General features: G+C 42.9%; 1 protein-coding gene across 3 annotated transcripts in view; it reads left to right on the forward strand.

Annotated features, from left to right (window-relative positions):
• The window catches only part of LOC311105459 (ubiquitin carboxyl-terminal hydrolase 2-like), a 40722-nt gene extending 28883 nt beyond the window's left edge, over positions 1-11839 (forward strand). Inside the window, exons 1-11 of one of the 3 annotated variants that reach the window (XM_084147617.1) lie at positions 1081-1709; positions 6182-6232; positions 6934-7060; positions 7185-7296; positions 7831-7941; positions 8160-8224; positions 8674-8777; positions 8902-9058; positions 9985-10089; positions 10178-10298; positions 11272-11839. In XM_084147617.1, coding sequence (XP_084003743.1) covers positions 1551-1709; positions 6182-6232; positions 6934-7060; positions 7185-7296; positions 7831-7941; positions 8160-8224; positions 8674-8777; positions 8902-9058; positions 9985-10089; positions 10178-10298; positions 11272-11356 — 1197 coding nt within the window. In that variant the 5' untranslated portion in view covers positions 1081-1550 and the 3' untranslated portion in view covers positions 11357-11839. Of the gene's footprint in view, positions 1-1080; positions 1710-6181; positions 6233-6933; positions 7061-7184; positions 7297-7830; positions 7942-8159; positions 8225-8673; positions 8778-8898; positions 9059-9984; positions 10090-10177; positions 10299-11271 lie in introns of those variants that run through there. The other 2 variants (XM_084147616.1, XM_084147618.1) reach the window with 2 other exon arrangements.
• The last annotated feature ends 8477 nt before the right edge of the window (positions 11840-20316 follow it).

Consider the following 20316-nt stretch of genomic DNA (forward strand, 5'->3'; position numbering starts at 1 on the left):
TTGAGCAAGTGCGGTGAGCAACAATATTGAGTGTTGAAGCCTGTAAACAAGCAAACATGTTTGTCTCTCATAGGTGAGAGTTCAGAGCTAACGGTGCTAAATGTGTATTACCGAGGGTTAAACTGTAGTCAGCACTTAGTTTTATTGATTAACAGCAAATTGACATCGGTTTGGCAATTAATTATATTTGTTGATGTTGCATGAGGAAAACATGTTCTAGCCTCCAATCTGTTTTACCATGTTGTAAAACCTCACCTTTGGTACTGAATGTAGCTCAGATATGTTAGACCTACCTTATTCTCCTATTCCAGAGAAGGAGCTCTTCTTTACTAGGAATTTACAAAAGGCTTGATGGCTGATCCTGATGTTCCTCCCCATCTGCCACAACGCACAGAAGAGTAAGCCTACTTTAACTGCTGAAGCCATCACAGTTTGACCTTCAAATGGCCTGAAAACCTAATGCTGTGTCTGAGTCGCAGGTGTCAGAATGACAGTCTTCCTCTGTGAAGCTAACTATGAAGAGATGTATTATTACAACAAGATTATTACAGCCATGGTCAATAGCCTAACAGATAATGAGCATGTAGTAGTAGCCTACTCTCCCCAACACGATATACTGCCCCGTGTAGCTCAGTTGGTAGAGCATGGTGCTTGCAACGCCAGTGTTGTGGGTTCGATTCCCACGGGGGGCCAGTATGAAAAAAATAAAATAAAAATGTATGCACTCACTAACTGTAAGTCACTCTGGATAAGAGCGTCTGCTAAATGACTAAAATGTAAATGTACTCCAATGAAATGTAGTCCTGCATTGAAATGCATGGGTCTCACACTGAGTAGCCCTTTAGAAAGGACACATATTGGACAGCGAAGGTGTTGTATCTCATTGCTTGATGTATGGACAACGGGAATGAATGTTCCACCGGTGTCCTTGGAAGCACCATTCGAGTAATAAGCATAAGCTTAATTCGTAGAAACGTGAATGGACAACTCTGACCGTGTTTGACGTCGGAGAGGTTTGTGGCAGCGGCTGACGTCAGTAGTACTAAGCCGAAAAGAGGCGGGTCTTCGGCGTTGTAAAACGATGGAGAGGCAGTGTACATTTACTTCTGAATCAGCCCTATGATTGATTATTGCACGAGTGATATTTTTGTGATTTGCGTATACTGAAGGTCTTCGATTTATGGAATATATAAGGGAGAAAATAAGGCATTGCTCAGTCTGTTTTCATTACGAAACTATTGAATTAATGTATTGTTTATGTGTTTTTTCATGATATCAGGAGTCCCAGTCTGGTATGTATCGCTTGTAAATCGAGTGTAGGTGAATGGCTCGGTTTTTCATGACAACCGCAAAAAGGAAACGAACAAGATCGATCAAAAAATACTAATATATTCGTAAGGTAGGCTACACTTTCATACAAAGATTCTGCGACATATAATATCAGGAGAACGAGCGCAACTCCCGGTGAATCAAGAGTGCATCGGCTCTATCTGCCTGATACGGGCAGAGCATCAGAACACACCCGTAGCCGACTATCTCAGAGAGTCATCATGCCCAGCATAAGACAGTCATACACGGTGACCGTACCCGAAGAACGGCCGGCCTCTGCTTTCCCGTTTTTGAAGCAAGAGATGCGGCGGAAAAGCTCGAGCATGTCTGGCTCGGTGCTGGTGTCAACCTTTGTAGGACTTCTCATTAATCAAGCCAAGGTAAGACGAGAGCATATATTCGCACCAAGATGATCTATCGAATGCTTGTTTGCGTATTAGTTACAGTAGTAGATGTGTTGTTAATCAATAAGGATCTAGGAGGCTTGATGTTGCGTTTCCTGGAGGAAAATCACTAGGGGTTCTTCTACACATCAGCATTGACAGCGATATAGCGTTGCAGTCACTCTAGCAGTAACCTTAACCTCCGTTAAGCCTCTATGGAGGATCAGTATTCTGGCAGGTCATTAGACCAGTTATATAATCTCGAATTAATCTTACTCCATAGCCGGCATTTGCTTGTATATTGAATTATATTACATAGACTAGTCATGTATCAAAATATATTTAGAATGGATATTTTTATTATTTTTTATTATGCAACGATTGTAATATCATGAGGCATTATGTCCCAGCCTCTCGCTATTTTTATCCATAATTCCATGTCCATAGAGAGAAACAAATCAAGGTAGAATTGTTGGTCAAGGGGTCTATTTTCAGACTGATGCTGAAGTCATCTGACATACATTAGTGAGCTAATGGTGTTTATGGATCTAGCAGTGACTGAATAACTCGTTGGCCACCTAAACAGTTATCCACTATAGTCTAATGATTGATGATTTTATTAGAACCTTGATGCTTCATTGATCATCTTCAATCATCTGAGTTCCTCCTAGAGAATGTGTATTGTATTGAATGCTTCAATGAATAAACTCATTTGAAGGAGCGGAGTGACATGACTGAAAGTATACCTGGCTACGCTATCCTTGGCTCCCAGGCTTCGCTCACATGAGGTGAAAGCCTGTGGCAGACGCTAGTACCTGGCTATCACAATGAAGAGTGTGTTTTTTCAGTTGTCCCTCAAATGTTTTATCTATGGATCATATTAGGTCTTGTAAGGCTTTTCTATAACCTGTTTTGAAAGGAGGGAAAGTGTTCCTATTGTTTCAGTGCATTATCTTGGTCTTGAATAGTCAGAGAGACAGTGGATATAAAAATACATTGATTGAGCTGGTCCATGACTGGTCCATGACTGGTCCATGACTGGTCCATGACTGGTCCATGACTGCTCAGTCACTCCATGTGAAGACAGTTGGTGGGTTGCTGTTGTTGTTTCCTAGCAGAGGCCAGGCACAGGAAGGTCAGAACACACTGTACTCCATCTCCAGCAGCTCTCACTCAACAACACAACACTGCTGCCAGCTAATGATTATAGCGCATTCCATGGAGCAAGGTGGAACTGTGTCAGGCAGGCCAGGCCTACTCAACCCATTCAGGGCACAACTTGTACCTGGCTGTTTCATCATGAGATAGTTCAGCTCTGTATCAATGTCAGTGTCTGCCAAGGGCCACAGAACCCAAAACACCAAAATACCAACAACAACAGATAACATTTCAATCAAATGCCTCAGATTGATAGCGTGGAGGCAGCGATCATGTTTTGTGTAAATACATTGAGAATGCAAGGCAGTTAATTAATCAGTCTCTGTGTTATGTGAAAACTAGGCCAAATTTGTACCTGTGCCCCCTGTAAATAGAATGACTGTAGACTAGAGAATCGACTAGCTACAGTTTGAACCAAACACTGCCTATTACCTAATGCCCTCCATCATGCCTTTCAACTCATCACCTTTTTGTGGCAGCTGCATGCGGATGTTGGCCTATTATTAACGCATCATATTCTGTAATGGATGTGCCTTGGCATGTTGTAGCTAGCTAGACCATAGCCTAGTCCCAGAGCTGTTGAAGTGTTCTGGCATGACAATGGCCATAGGAGTTGGCAAGACAGCCTGGGACCTGCGGGCTAGCATTCAGACACAGAGAGAGATTACAATACTTGCTTTATTGGTCCATTTGTACAGATATTCTTTATTGTTTGCCCTCACAGTACCCAACCTGACACACAACACAGGCTGGGAGCAGCACAGAGGCAGTATACAGGGATATTGAAGCCGGTAACCCTGCCGGATCTGCAGATTTTCCCGAAGGCAGCTCGGGAGTTTGAACCGGCAACCTTCTGGCCACAGGCCCGCCTCTCTAACCTCAAAGCTACCGCCACCCCTTGACGTGTAGTATCCATCCACACTCACACATTGGTCACAAGCTTACTGCATAGAGTTGCTCAGCACTCACTGCTTAGAATAGCTGTCAATACAGTTGCACTGTGGTGTAGGCCTAAATGTAGGTTTAGGCGGCAATGGACAGAGAATTCATTTGACCAACACAATTTGAACCTTAAACCCATTTGCCAAGCTTTCACAGTATTTATTTTCAATTTGTGTGCAATGTGTATTCTGGGGAATCTAGAAGAAGTATGTTCTCGTGACAGTTGGTCCGACCAGACAAGGCTACTGTCTGACTGGGATCAGGACAGAATAGCATCCTCTGCAGTGCTATTTAGGCCTATTCTTCCTCTGTTGCCTCAGGCTAGAACTTTGTCACCCAAAAGGATCACCCAGAAGCCTACAAATCGAGATCATTTCCAAATTAATTAGTATGTTAGGCAAGATTGTCGCTAATGATGTTGCATTCGGCATAGATCTATTTTTATGGTGAGAGCGAGGCCCTTGAGAGGGAGCGATTGATTCCACGTGGGAAGAGAATGTTGTAAACTTCCTGACAGGGACACACACACACACACACACACACACACACGGTGATTCGTGCACAGCTATGATGATTAACAGCAGCGGGCCTCTTGCATGTGCCAGGGCTAGTCACACCACTGAAGACTAGCGTTCCATAACTAAGTTTATCATCAAATGTTAATGAAAAATACATTTTCAAAATGGGTGACACTGATTCATCTGTTACTAGTCCAAAGAAGAACACTGGTCGGCCAGTCAGTTAATCAGTAAGTCACACTAAAGCCCTTGCCAGATGTTGTGAGTGTGACCAAGTGCGTTTGTGATGTCATATTGTCCTCTAGCTTGTTCGTGTAAAAATAGCATTCCCTTGGCGAGAGGCTGTCAGGATGACTTCTGCAGTGACAGTCACACCGCTCTGACAGCAACCAGCCAATGAGAACGTGGCAGCAAGTTCTAAAGGAAAGGTGCTATTTTGGGCTCCGATTATATTACTCAGCAAAGTACGGCAAATTGTGACGTCATGGGGCTCGTTCTGGAAAACTGTTCTGGAGGTGACAAACGGTGTGAGTTTGTTATTAGCATTATCAGTGGTCATCCAGTATGATACTTGCCTTGCAGCAACCTAATAATCTGTCCTTCCTCCTGAAGTGTAGCCTACACTCGCACACTACTTCCCACAAAAGTAAAAGCAAGTTAACCAATAACTGACAACAGGAAGTGTTTTGTTCATGTGGTCGCGGACTAATAAATCGCTTTATTTTACATTGGAATTGAGAAAGGAGGATTTAGATAATCCTGAGTTAATTAAACTGTTGGATGGGTTTTTCTGTTCTGTTGGGAAAGGGGGACAGATGGCATTGGGTTATTTATATAATAGTAAAATGCTACAGTCTGTCCAAGTTTGTGTTCTCATAACTACATAAGCTGGAAACACTACACACTGGCCTGGTTGAACTCCCAGATATCAGGAGCACATGGGTGTGTGTGTTTTTCACTGTGTGTCCTGTGGTGGTTGGTCACTCCTGTGGTCATGGGTAGGGACTAGGGAGGGAGGCTAAATGAGCCAGCCCAGAACAGAACATGCAGGTGAGAGTTACTGGAGAGTTTTAGTCAGGGTCACTTCAGTGTTATATTGAGTTCCACTGGAAGCTGGATCAGGTTTCCTCTCCTGTGCCCCAGCAGCAGATCTGTGCTCTACATCAACCCATAAAAACACCATTGTGAACGTGTTTCTGGCCTGTCTGACTTTGCATGAACCGTTCTCTACCTACCCCAGTCTCCCTTCCGCTGGTCTAAATGTGGGGACTGTATCATTGTGATGAGGCCTTATGTTCACTTATGTTCAAAGTACTAAGCCTAAATAATTGATTGCAGCATTTCTACAAAGGCTATAAGGCATAACCCATTGCATTCCATATTAAAGAGAGAGGCTAGGCCCTGCTGTACTTAATGTAAAGTTTTGTACACAGTCAGAATGGTGCTTTGTTAATTCTTTACGTTACTACGCAATTATAAAACGACTGAACTTATATAATTAAACTGCAGTGACGTCAGTCATTTTATTTTCTACAAAGCCCTTATTCTACAATTGTAGACCGTTATCCACCTTAAAAGCCTTTAGGCTATTGCTAAGCCAAGATAGTATAGAAAACACTGCACATCTGAGGTGTGCGCATACGTCGTGATTCCCTCTGTATTGAAGCAGGCCCAGGCTAATGTTTGACAAAGAATATATCGATCTTTACATCTCATAGCGTTTATAGTAGCCTAACCTATGATAGAAAGGCCCCGTTTTCTGAGGATGGCCCATGTTTATCGCACATGTCCTTTGACCGTAGGCCCATGTGAAGATCACATTCTCTCACATGCTTTTCTTCTTCTCCCTAGAACTCCAAGAGTGCCCAGGGCCTGGTGGGCCTACGGAACCTGGGAAATACCGTGAGTAATGGCCTGGGTGCACACACACACACACACACACACACACACATCATATATTTACAATATATTTAGGGCTCTATTCATGTGTATTGTGTAATATACTTTGAATATTGTCAGTGTACCGAAAATAGTGTAATTCACATCTCCTATCCTCTGCCATCAGCTTAAGGGCTGTGTTTTGATATCACTAACACATTCCCTTAGCTGAGAGTATTTGCCATGCTATCTCATGGCTCTACAAACAGGAAGGGAGGGAACAGGGGAGTGGGGCATTTGCCACGCAACAGGGAGAAGGATGGGTCCCAAAATAAACTGTCTACTTCCACTGTGTACAGTAACCTTATCAGGCTGGGGGACTTGACTGTCTCTCTCTCCCTATCCCTGCTACCTTCCATTCACTCAGCCCAGTGTTCCTTGTTTTCCCCATGCTAGCACGTGAACATGTGGCCGCGCGATGTTAGCTGTTCCTCTGTGCGTGCGTGTATGTTTGAGGAAATATAGAAAAAATAACTCCAGCAGACACGATTTCACCTCTGCACGTTTGTCTTTAACATTGAAAACGTTGTCAAATTGTGTATGCAGGAATTATTTTTTATATTTTTTTCAACAATCTCAGTTTTGGAGCTGTAACTTCCTGCACCACAAACAGCATGGTAATGTGTGTGTTACCCCTCTTCTAAAGACTGTGTGTGTTCCTACAGTGCTTCATGAACTCCATCCTGCAGTGTCTCAGCAACACGCACAACCTCCGGGACTACTGTCTGCACAACTCCTACCGACGCGACCTTAACAAAAACAGCCGCACCAACACTGGAGCACTCATGGAGGGTGAGATAGCTAGCCTAGGTCCCATACAGTTAATGAATGCTGAAAATAGTATTTACCATCCAGTCTCCCATTTTACAATGTGGGAATGTGATCTATCTTCTTGTTTTCCTGGTTGTGCTTCTAGAATTCGCCAAGCTCCTCCAGACCATGTGGACGTCCTCGAGCAGCGAGGCGGTCGGCCCCTCAGAGTTCAAAACTCAGATCCAGAGATATGCCCCCCGATTCGTGGGATACAAGTACGTGTTGTTCCTCAACTAAATATTCATAGAGGCCACCTCTGAAATGGCACCCTATTCCCTATATAGTGCACTACTTTTGACAACAGCAGAGCCCTATTGGCCCTAGTGAATATTTGTGCACTTCATACAGATGTAGGATCTTAATTTGAGCCTGTTTGCTACAGCAGGAAAATAATACTGCAGCAACAGGAAATGTGAATTATTATGTGGATTATAATTAAGACATTTTTGTAGGGGTTGATACATTTTTCGTAAGAGAAAATCAAGTCAGAAATTTCAAAGTGGAAATGACAAACTTCAGAAGCGTTTTTAAACCTCAAATACAAGACAAGTTTGATATTTCCTGCATTACAGGAAAAGTTCTCCTGCAACAGGGTGACCACATTATGATCCCATATCTGTAGGGAATAGGTTGCCATTTCAGAGGCACTCCAAATCGAATAACTTTGTAGTATCAGTAATGGTTTTGTAGATGATTTTCCAATGCGTCAAAAAAATTACCTGTCTGTCTGTCTGTGTCCCTCCCTCCAGCCAACAGGACGCCCAGGAGTTCCTGCGTTTCCTATTGGACGGGCTGCACAACGAGGTAAACCGGGTCACGGTGCGGCCGCGGGGAAGCATGGAGGACTTCGACCACTTGCCGTGAGTGTTGCTCTCCTCTCCTGCTCTCTCTCTCTCCATTAACTACCATGGGACTATGGTCTAGAGAATGTTAACTGGGAGGGTAGGGTACAGCTAGGGCTGCAGCACGTCCCATAGTATGCAGTCAGTGGGTGTGGAGGCGTGACGCCTCGAGGGTTTACAAGAGGCTTTAACTGAATACTGACACACCCTCTCCTGTCCGGTCGTCCCTCCCACAGTGACCGAGAGAAAGGGGAGAGAATGTGGAACAAGTACCTGGAGAGAGAGGACAGTAAAATAGTGGGTAAGGGCACGCATCAACACCCACAGGGGTTAAGTAACACTGTGCTGTTAATAAATAGTGTTTTCTGGTCATGTGTAGTCTGTTGATTGATGTAGTGTGTGTGTGTGTGTGTGTGTGTGCACAGGTTGGTATTTATTGTCATGAATCTTTCCCTGGAGGAAGCTCTGCGGAGTGGTCACTAGCTGGCACTGGCACGAAATCATAAAATCAGATTTTAAACCTAACCTTAATCCTAACCTTAACCACACTGCTAACCCTTATACATTTTTTTGAACGATATAGCTAAGCAATTTTGACTTTGCAGCTGGCCCATCTAGCGGAAATTGCTCGGTTCTGCCTCCAGGGCAAGATTCATGACAAATGCCAACCTGCACACGTGTATGTGTCTTTGTGTCTTTGTGTATGTGTGAGGGGGTAGTAATGTTCTCTCTCTGCCCTGCCCTCCACAGACCTGTTTGTGGGTCAGCTGAAGAGCTCGTTGACATGCAGCACATGTGGCTACTGCTCGACTGTCTTTGACCCCTTCTGGGATCTCTCTCTACCCATCGCCAAGGTCAGTATCAACAATGCACACTAGCTTCCTCCCCACAGTATTTTACATTCACTGTTCACCAGACCCACATACAGTCCCAGCATTTTATGTAACCTAATGTGCTGTGTGTCTATGTGTCAAGAAGGGCTACGGAGAAGTGAGTCTGATGGACTGCATGAGTCTCTTCACCAAAGAGGATGTGCTCGACGGCGATGAGAAACCAACGTGCTACAGGTGTAAAGCCAGAAGAAGATGCACAAAGAAGTTCACTGTACAGAAATTCCCCAAGATCTTAGTGCTTCGTATCCTTTCTCAAGCTGTTCATATTTTTGGGCTGCATTTGTCTGATGGTACTCTATCCCATTAGATGTTGTAAAGGAGAGAGGAGTTGGCTAACACCTGGTCCCAGATCTGTAGATATGTGCTTAAGCTAACACATCATGTATGAGACAATGGTAGTCAGAGGAGTTGGTTATGGTTAAACTAAAGCACACAGATCTGGGACCAGCCTAGAAGTGCTCTCTGTTGCTATATAGGCTTGCCTAAGTGTTAATGTACAATACCGGTCAAAAGTTTTATAACACCTACTCATTCAAGGGTTTTTCTTTATTTTTAAAATGTTCTACGTTGTAATAATGGACTGTCGTTTCTCTTTGCTTATTTGAGCTGTTCTTGCCATAATATGGACTTGGTCTTTTACCAAATAGGGCTATCTTCTGTATACCACCCCTACCTTGTCACAACACAACTGATTGGCTCAAACGCATTAAGAAGGAAAGAAATTCCACAAATTAACTTTTAAGAAGGCACACCTATTAATTTAAATGCATTCCAGGTGACTACCTCATGAAGCTGGTTGAGAGAATGCCAAGAGAGTGTGCAAAGCTGTCATCAAGGCAACGGGTGGCTATTTGAAGAATCTCAAATCTAAAATATATTTTGATTTGTTTAACACTTTTTTGGTTGTTTAACACTTTTTTGGTTACTACATGATTCCATATGTGTTATTTCACAGTTTTGATGTCTTCACTATTATTCTACAATGTAGAAAATAGTAAAAATAAGGAAAAACCCTTGAAAGAGTAGGTGTTCTAAAACTTTTGACCGGTAGTGTATGTATGTGAACCTTCATATGAAACCCACTCAAGGTTCCATATGAAGCCTGTCTGTGTATTTACGGACGCTTCCTCCCTACACTGCTTTTTCCTTTACCCACCCACTTGTCCAGATCTGAAACGCTTCTCTGAAGCACGGAGAACCAGCAAACTGTCCACATTTGTCAACTTCCCCATGGAGAAACTGGACCTCAGGGAGTTTGCCTCAGAAAACAGCAGTGAGTACCATCGTCTGTCGAGTAGAATCGTCTGACAATAGCATTGTACTGATTCCTCTCTCTTTTTTCCTGTCCCTTTCCCCCACAGTAGATGCAGTTTATAACCTGTACGCAGTGTCCAATCACTCAGGCACGACCATGGGCGGCCATTACACAGCGTACTGTCGCAACCCCACCTCGGGAGAATGGTACACGTTCAATGACTCCAGGTATGTCTTTCCCTCTCCCTTTATCACACTACACTACCCACAAGGCTTTGCTAGCAAACCATACTGCTCAGAACTGAGCTCATTTAGGTTGAATCGACTGGAAATCTTAGAACACTCTAAATACTCCTGCTTAGAACATTCAAGCACTCTTCCACCTCACTCCATACACTGTGTACATCCCTAATGGCACCATATTCCCTTTATAGCGCACTACTTTTATCCCTAGTCTGGTCAACAGTAGTGCACCACTATATTCAGTAGGGAATAGGATGACGTTTAGAATGGACTACCACAGTGTAGGACCTGTGTGTAACAAATGATTTGCCAGGCCTCATGTTGAGAGTGCTAGAGCAGAGATTGTCAGGGAGAGGACGTGAAGAGCCTGTCTGTCTGTCGGTCCTGCTGGCTGGCTACACACCATTCACCCAGAGCTACTTACTTCCTTAATAACAGTACCTCCCCGTAATTCTGTCAAGTGTGCAGTAGCCTACCTCCTCCCTCTCTCTGCCTCCCCCTCTTCTTCTCGCTCTCTCACCTCTCTCCCACTCATTGCCTCGTGAGAGCCTATCTGCTTCTCTCGCTCTCCCAGCAGCCACCTGTCTTCTTTCCCAGTTCCTCCGCTCTCATTCATTATGCAGTTCTCTCTCCCCCTCTCTTTTTCCCCTCCCTTTCCTCCTTTAACCTTCTCTATGTTTAATGCACAGTATGATACTACCCACGCAATGTTACTCTAAAAACTCCCTGCCGTAAAACTAGTACCATTGTTAGATGAACAACCGTCTGAATACACCATCCATTTTCATGGTTTTGTGACATAATAGTTGAAGGGAACCTCAATATGGTCGTTCCCAGTTCAACATAATAACATTGCTATAATAACATTCTCAATTCGTGTTGCTCGTTACACCGATATAACTGTCTCAACATTGCAGCTCATTCACATGCATCCCTCCCTTCCACTCTCCCCTCACAGAGTAACGCCAATGTCCTCCAGCCAAGTGCGCAGCAGTGACGCCTACGTGCTGTTCTATGAGCTGGCCTCCTCCTCGCGGATGTGAGGGCCTCCCGGAGGAGGAGGGCACTGCGGACGGAGGGAGTCAGGGCCATTAGGACTAATCACATACAAGAGGCTACTACTCCCGCCTCCCCAACTTCATCCACAACAGAGAGAGGCTACTTTAACTGCTGGACGTCCACCCTCAGACTATGGAAACACTACAGGAATCTGTCATCTTTGCTGTTGCCGTTCAACCCAGCCCTCCTCATTCCACTCACTCTCTCTACTCTCTGTTGCCTCGCTCTCTCGCTCTGCTCTTGGGGAGCAGGGTGGTCGGAGGAGTCGGCCTGTGCCTGTGTGTGTCTCAGAGAGTGTGTGTGGGTTAGGCTAACACAGGGAAGCATCTCCAGGCAATAAAAACCAAGTGTCTCCGAAGTCCCTCTCTCTATGCACTGCAACAAACCAAACTCTCGTCCCGACTGCACCTTCTTCTCTTCTTCTTGTTCGAGATCGCCTCAATATTAAAATACATTGTTTCAATTAGGATTTTTGTTTTGGATTTTCTTGTTGATTTTTGTATTGGTATTACCACCATCAATCATCACGGTGGAAGATTAACTGAACTGTGTTGCGGCAGCGCCCCCTGCTGACGTGTTGGAGTAGGACAATATGGCGCCGTCTGAAATTCTTCTTACCACTGCTCACACAAACCAGAGTGGCCCCTCTTGCCTACACACTGCAATGTCTCATCCCAGTTTCTCTTTTCAGTTGTTTACAGTACTACTCTGCCCTCTCGCTCTCTTTCTTTCTTTGTCCTGCATCTTCCTCTCTGAAGGTGGGGGGGGGGGGGGGACCCAGGTTGTTCAGAGGATGCCCTGTACCTTGTGTTATTTTTTCAGTGTGGCTGCTACTGATGTTTTAAAGTGCTGTGAATGAAAGGACAATCCAGTACGAACTAATACTATTCATCACAATCATGTCAGTATGGATTTGTTCATCCTCAATTGTCATGCCATTGAACAACATGGAAAGAATGTTTTGAAAAAAACACTATATCTGTCTATTTTTATATTCTGATGCAATATAGAGAATGTACTATACAGTGGTGCTGAAAAGACCCGTTACTGTTTTCAGTTCATTTAACAGGTGAAGGAGAAAGGCTCTTAATTATGCTTACAGGTGACTTCCATGTGAGAGTCATACTTTTTAACAGTGGCAGTCAAAACACATGCATTTATTATATATATAAATTAATTTAAAAAAGTGGCTTTTAGTTTCGCATTTCGTGTTGTGTTCATGTTAAATCAGTTATGGGTTATATATATTTTACATTACAGACACAAGAGTGACATTGTGCTGCCAAGGCACATAGTCCTTACAGACCCTGGATGCCTGTGCATGTATTTTTTAATATTCAGGTTATAAAATACCTAGCTTTTATTGGGGCGGATAATAGAGCAAACAGTACTTCACCTACATTTGATTATCATCTAAATCTATTATATAGGCACCCTATGTTGTGGCTTTAAAATGGTCGCAGACCGTGGTTGCAATGGTTTATTGGTTATAGCATGGTGCCAACTCCACCAGTTTTATGGGTTAAATTCCCGCTTGGTTAACATACTGAATGTGTCACTGTCAATGTTGACAGTTCTGTAATCTCATTCACCAAACACTTCCTCCCAATGCCCATAACAAAGATATTGGTAACGTCCCCTTTCAGCTGCTATACACAATTAGCCTGGGGACGAGGTTAACAGTTCTGTTGCTATGGATAAAAGCGTCTGCTAAATTACCATATTGATAACAAACCACCAAGTTCATCCAATGTTGTAAGTCCACTTGATTGACATGTATTCTAAAATGATTTCCCTGTATTTAGAACCGCCCCCTCCTCCTCCTCCTCCTCCTCCTCCTCCTCCTCCTCCACCTCCCCCTCCCCCCAACCATTCAACACTTTGTTTATGGGAATCCCAGACTTGCCTCCTGGACTGACGTGTTGATCTGTTAGCTCAGGCCTATTTCTGTAGCCTATGGATTTCACTGTCCTGCCGAGGGCTGATACCATGTAAGTACAACACCCAGGAATAGTTCTGCTCACTCTACCCCCTGGTTACAATGGATGACATCCCTCAACAGAGAATACTGGGAGGAGTCATTCTTAAATACGTAATAGGATGTTAATCATACAGAATAAGAAGGAAGAAAAGTTGTATCTCTTTTGCTTGAAATATATATATATATATATATATATATATATATATATATATATATATATATATATATATATATATATATATATATATATATATATATATATATATATATATATATATATTAGTATATTAGTATATTCACTGAGTATACCAAACATTAGGAACACCTTCCTAATATTGACTTCAACTGGATTCACCTGGTTAGTCTATGTCATGGAAAGAGCAGGTGTTCCTAATGTTTTGTATACTAAGTGTTAATTGACTTGAATCGACCCACTTATGACACGCCTGGTTGGTTGCATATTAACTAGAACAGCTTCTGAAGAATTGTAAAGTGTAATTTGGAACGGTTATGAATGCTTTGGGCATGACTGGGCTACGATACCACTTATCATAGGGTGGGTTTGTTATACAAATAAATGGCTACTATTAAAGCAAATGGGAGGTACCGTCTTCACAATGTACCAGGTTGGAGAAGAGAAGAGATTTTCTGTTATCGCCGGAACGTAAGTCATCGTGAACACGGGAGCATGGACTTGGCTGTTGCAATCTACTGCACTTCTCAATTGTAACAAAGAATGGCACGTTCAAATGGCAGCTCACAGTTTAACCACTCTCGTTAAGTCTGACTGTTATTCTATTCTTGTATCATTAATAGTGCCACACATGCATTAGCTATAATAAGATCATACGTTGTTCCTCAAAATGAAAGCATAAATAGATATAAAAATACGTTTGAGGCGCGTTTAACTTTTTAACTCCCTATTAGGTAAAGACCCATGTATTTCAAAGCTGACCCTGCTTTTACTTGGAGAGACTGAGTGGAAAGAGCTCAGTAGGGAACACCATATTGGGCAAGAGGGAATTTCATACAGGGGTAATGACAACTCACAGCTCCAAGAGGAAGGGCACTGTTGCTGGAAGACAGGTGACGGTGGTGGACACGCCTGGATGGTTCAAGCCCTGTCCCTCTGTTCCCTGAGGCTCCATGCCATCCTCCTGCTGGTCTCTGCCACATGGGACTTCAGTCAGGGAGAATGGAGGACCATCTGAGGCAGATCCAGACCCCTATCTGGCAGAGAGCTATAGTGCTCCTCACCCACGGAGCTGGGATACCAGGAGGAACCACCGTCGAGGAACACATCCAAAGGAAGGGCAAGAGTCTGCTGTGGCTTGTGGAGAGGTGTGGGAACAAGTTCCATGTTCTGGACAGCCAAGCCAGGGACAAAGAGGTTCAGGTCCAATTGCTGTTGGAGAAAATGGATAGGATGGTGGAGATAAATAGCCGCCCAAGGGAAATACAGGAGAGGTTGTACAGCCAGGTGAGAGAGAGCTTAAGGATGGATGGAGGGAAACAGCAGGGAGAGGACATGGACATTCTTGTCATGCAGGACATGAGGACAAGGCAGAACCAGCAGGTCACAGCAGTGGTACCCATAGGTAAGTGCTCTGCTCTCACAAGGCTCAATGATGAGCTGGGGTGTAAAATTGCATGTTTGTGGCAAAGGTTAAAGAACACGATTGCAAATAGAGAACATTAGGCTACTTAGTAGCATTGCATAATTGCACAGGCTATATTGAGATGTTTTTGTTTCTTTCTGACAGAGACATCCAAACGTAGGCCAGCTGCGTTTGGCCTTGTGCTGCTGGGAAGAAGATTTTCTGGGAAGAATTCAGCAAGAAATACCATTCTTGGCAGACCAGAGCAAAAGAACAGTGCAGTGTGTGGTGGGACAGGGAGAGGTGGAAGGGAGGACAGTCACAGTGGTGGACACTCCCGGTTGGAGTCTCTACGGTCTGTCCAACCCGAAGCAGGTCAGACTGGAGATGAGGCAGTGCATCCCTGTGCCCCTATGGGGTAGTTAGTATGTTCCTCTTGGCCATACCTGTTGACTACTTCTCAGAGAAGATAGGCGTGCTGTGGAGAAATAGCTGAGTGTTTTGGGTGAGGGGGTATGGAGAAGCACCATGGTGCTTTTCACCTATGGTAATGAGTTAAGAGGCAGAACCATTGAGAAGCACATTGAGGAGACTGGAGGCTGCTGGGGAAGTGTGGTCACAGGTACCACATCTTAGATAACAATATTAAGGGCGACCTAACCCAGATTCTTGAGCTGTTGGAGATTGTGGAGCAGCTGTAGATACTGGATCATTCACCTCTGCTGAAAACACCCTGTTATATGAAATGTTTTAAATTATACATTGATGTTATTTGCGATAAAATTATTTAAAGTATGTTCTTGTATGGCCTAATCTAAAACAATGTTTGTTTTCTCTGTATCCAGTCAAATAACTTAAAGGTCCGGTTCAGTCAAAGACGTAATTTTAATATATATTTCCACACGAGGTTGGAATAATACTGTGAAAATTATGATAACGCCCTTTTAGTGTAAGAGTTGTTTGAAAAGACCACCTGAAATTTCTGCCTGTTTTGGTGGGATGGAGTTTGGGTATTTCCATGGTGACATCACCATGCTGTAATTTGACTTACCTTGATTAGACTATAATTTGGTTCAAGCCCTGTCCCTCTGTAAGTATACCAACACAAGCTTTACATTCATAAAATGTGTCGAGTAAATTGCCACAGTAGATTCTCTCTGGTAAACGAGGAAATACCTACAAATCAATTTCAAAGGAATTGATAGTTGTCAAATAGTTGCATCTGTGCTTAGTATGCTCAAATATTAGGTTTACTTTACACCGAACATAATACCACCAGGGGGCTAAATAGTTTTGAAAAATGTTGGCAGCAAACAGTGCAGTCAACATTCAGTTTTTCCTGTGTTTTGTATCACATTGTACAACAGCTGATGAAACTAACACTGTAAAAGTGAATGTGATCAGTGTTCCCTGATAGTTGCTGGTTGAAATACCATCAACACAGGAACTTCTAAATCAGCAGGTTTGCATGAGCGGGAGTTTTGTCTTTCCATGGTGACATCACCATGTGGTAAATTGGTTAATAGAGTACCACAGTACGAGTCATAATACCCATAAAATCTAGCGGTCAAACAAGGAAATGGTTCCAATCATTTTTCTACCATTCATTTTTCCCATAGGGGATTTTAGAAACATTTAAAATAAGGGCTGTGTTTCGTGTAGGCTTACCCTGGCGTGACGTTTTGATAACCGTGTAAATCTCTCTAGGACAAGGTGACTTTTATCAATATATTCCCCTGTATTTACTCCCCAAAAATGAAATGCTAATTAGCTGCTAATGTGGCTATCATAAAGAACTACAAATGCCACTATGATCTGGACGAGACTGCCGAATCGAGGCAAAGGTAAGAATCTCTGGATTAACTATCTAATGTTAGCTACATTTAGTAATGAATAAATTGGCAATTCTGTGAACTGTCTTGTGCAAGTTTTAAATGTACACAATCCCTGCTAGCAAAGGTGTCAGCTAGAGATGACGTGAAGGAGCTTGCAGGGATTTGTAGTTTTGCATGATGTCTACTTTGATGCTAATTACCATTTTTCGAATCTGATAATAAATTGAGCTGAATATATTGATAAGTCACCTTGTTCAAGAGAGATTTACATGGTTATCAAAACGTCACGCCAGGGTAAGCCTACACGAAACACAGCCCTTATTAAGTGTTTCTAAAATTCCCTATGGGAAAAATGAATGGTGGAAAAATTATTGGAACCATTTTCCTGTTTGACCGCTAGGTTTTATGGGTATTATGACACCTCCGCTGTGGGGCTCTATTGACCAATAACAAAGAGTTCCAAACCTCTCTGCCAATAGCAGTTAGATTTCAGTTTTTCCCTCCCCAATCAGACCATTCCCAGACAGTCCTAGCAAAATTCATACTTGAGAAATAGTTTTTTGCCAGAAATGATTTGATAATGATATAAAAACAGCTGCGTTGGGCCTTTAACACCAACATCAGCTTTAGGGAGCGGTAATTTGGTGGCCAATACAGGTTGCAATTGAGATCAGCTGCACATATTGATGGTTTAATGAGAGATCACCTCGAGACAGTGCTCAATGTTAGTTGCAATTGACCCTGTAGACCTCTGTGGTTCTCTACCTGCTCACTCATATTTCGAGCTTGTGGCTGGTTAATGCAAATGTATTATGTTGGCTTGTGGCACTGTATTTTTCCCAGGGCTGTTCTTCATAACCAGGAAACTGCTTAAATCAGCTTTTAAAAGTTGGAATGATGCAGATGTGGTTGCGGTCAGTGAAAGGTAGGCTTTATTGCATGAATAGTTACGTATGCATAACCTAGCTATTTCTTGTCCTTGAATGACTTTTAACTAATAATTGACAACATGTATTTGAGTGAGTGTTTGAACTCCTGATCATTCTATCAGAACCAATAAAAAAAAAAGTATTTGTGCAATTTCATGGCCTTATCGTATCTCATCTGTTCACAAGGTTGCTGTCCTCTGTCCATGCCACTCCACTACTATTGTTGGGTTCAACATTGCTACTGCCTCCAGTGATGTGATGTCTGACAGGTAAAAATTAATATTTGGATTATTGCCACTAAACCAGCAATCATCACGTGTAGTGATTGAGTGATCTCCTCCCTTCTCCTCTGAGTGGGAATTTAACCAGTGATACTTTGTTTGGCAGCTGAGTGCACTACCACCACTGCCATAAAAACAAGCGTTTTTGGGACAGAGGCCGTAGTACACTCAGATACAAGACTGACATGTACAAATGCCCATCACCAGAGATCTCTAGAGGCTAAACTGAGTACAACTTCCCACCCTACTGCAGGCAGCACAACATCTTAACACTAAGTCACATCTTAACACTGTGGTCAATTTACACAACCACTCCTTATCAGCAGGGTTTTGCTGTGTTTATTTCCTTAGTGACTGAAACTGTACCTCAATTATTCATAGTCCTCCATACATGATCATCTCATACCAAACACTGTATTCACATCACAGGGCACAGGTTATACATTAGAATGGGAAGGCTTCTAGGTGCACTGTGCACTAGCATTAGTATTATATAGCCTTATTAGCCTACACATGATATCTGACTAGTCAGCTGGCATTGATGATCAGTTTATGATGCATTTTGTCATCGCTCAAGAATGAAACTTTATGATACTTGCCTCAATACTCCAAAGTTGCACTTGGTGGAGGAATATGATTCAGTGATTTGATAGGGATGAGGCCACATTTGGTTGTATTTTTAGTGGTAACTAACACTACAAAAATTAAGTGGATATGTGCTCACCTTCATCATGATCCTTATGTATGTCACCTTCATCTTTAGCCACAGACTGTGTGGTTTGGCGCTCCTTGCATGTCTTATATCTACACCATGTATCTGAGTAACTACCACAGTCAAAAGGTCAAAGGGCACGAGGCGTACAAAAAGCACTCCCTTTTTACCATCAAGCTGTTCCTCCTCCGGCATCCCCTGCTGGTGGTCCATCACATGGTCCTCCTCACGGTCTTCATGCCCATCACTCTGGTGAGGAAGGAGCACAACAATTACTGTACAGTAACTTTAGTTCTTTGTAGTCCTCATGCGTTACGTCAGCAGTTTATATATTTTTTTACTGCATGATTTAATTGATTTCATGTCAATTGTTTACGACGCATGTGACAAATAACATTGGATTTGATGACAACACCAGGCAGCTATTGCAAGTGTACCCATGAGTTGACCAGTCAAATTGCCAGGATTATAGGCTCCAAGCCTGTTCTATTCATTCTGATGTCTATGCCCATGAGTTTACCGGAATGAATACACCAGAGGTAGAGAATGGTGCTGTTCCAGGTGGTCTACATAGCAGTTACACTGCAAGCAGCCACCAATGATTGCATGACGTTACTGATGGCGTTCCACATCATCACACTGCCATCATTATGCTAGCTAAAGTTAGTTGCAAAGTTAGGCTGAAAAGTTTTGCCACCAGCTCCTCCTTGGTTGGTTTTTCAACCGGTGCAATGTTGGGAGTTAGGTCTGGTGTGTCAACTTTGTATATGATCAGTTTATCTTCCCGCCGCTTGATAGCCTGCTGGACCAATCGGGTTTTAAAGTTCAATTTCTTCTGTTCAAACACTTATCTACCTAGTTCTTGGCCTGTTTGGAATACTTCACATGGCTTCTGGATCTACTGAAAGATGTGTAACAGAATTACAAACAAAATGTAAATGAGTCCTAATTAGTCTTTCCTTGCATCCTCCTGAAAAAGTATTGGAGGAGGCATGAGTGGAGGAACATTGGGTCCGCTCTTTGAGAAGGGTGTGAAAAGGATACAAAGATAGAAGATGTGAGAAATTGAACAAAGATAAAATCCAAGACTGTATGGTTCAATGTCCTATCCTCATGTCTGTTCCACCACCCATCTCCTTCTTACATTCCCTCCCAGGTAGGTAGAAACAAAGAGTGATTGGTGATGTTGTCTGGTATAAAACAGAGAGTCAGTCATTGCATGTAAATTCAGGGCATGAGCTGATATTCTAAATGTTTTAATTTAAATAATGTAAGGTTGGGTTAGTTTGTTGTCATTACAACTCACGCACCAACTACGGCCAGAGCCATATATTTATTTATATGGCTCTGTCTAGGGCTGTGTCCTACTCATGGACCTTAACTAGGGCAAGTAATTTTATGCAATCAATAGCACTACAGAAAACTGATGCCTAGTATAAAATAATATACTATTTATTATCAGTAACGTTATAATGAAAAAGGGAATTGCGTCACAAAGCTAAATAAACAAAGCAGTCAGTAGGACAGGATAACGTCACCGTCACAGAGGTAGCTAAGCTAAAAACACCACAAATGAGTTCAGTGAATGGCAAAAAAATACCGTTATAA

The sequence above is a fragment of the Coregonus lavaretus genome, assembly GCF_964263955.1.
Source record: "Coregonus lavaretus genome assembly, chromosome: 30".
Lineage (NCBI taxonomy): Eukaryota > Metazoa > Chordata > Actinopteri > Salmoniformes > Salmonidae > Coregonus > Coregonus lavaretus.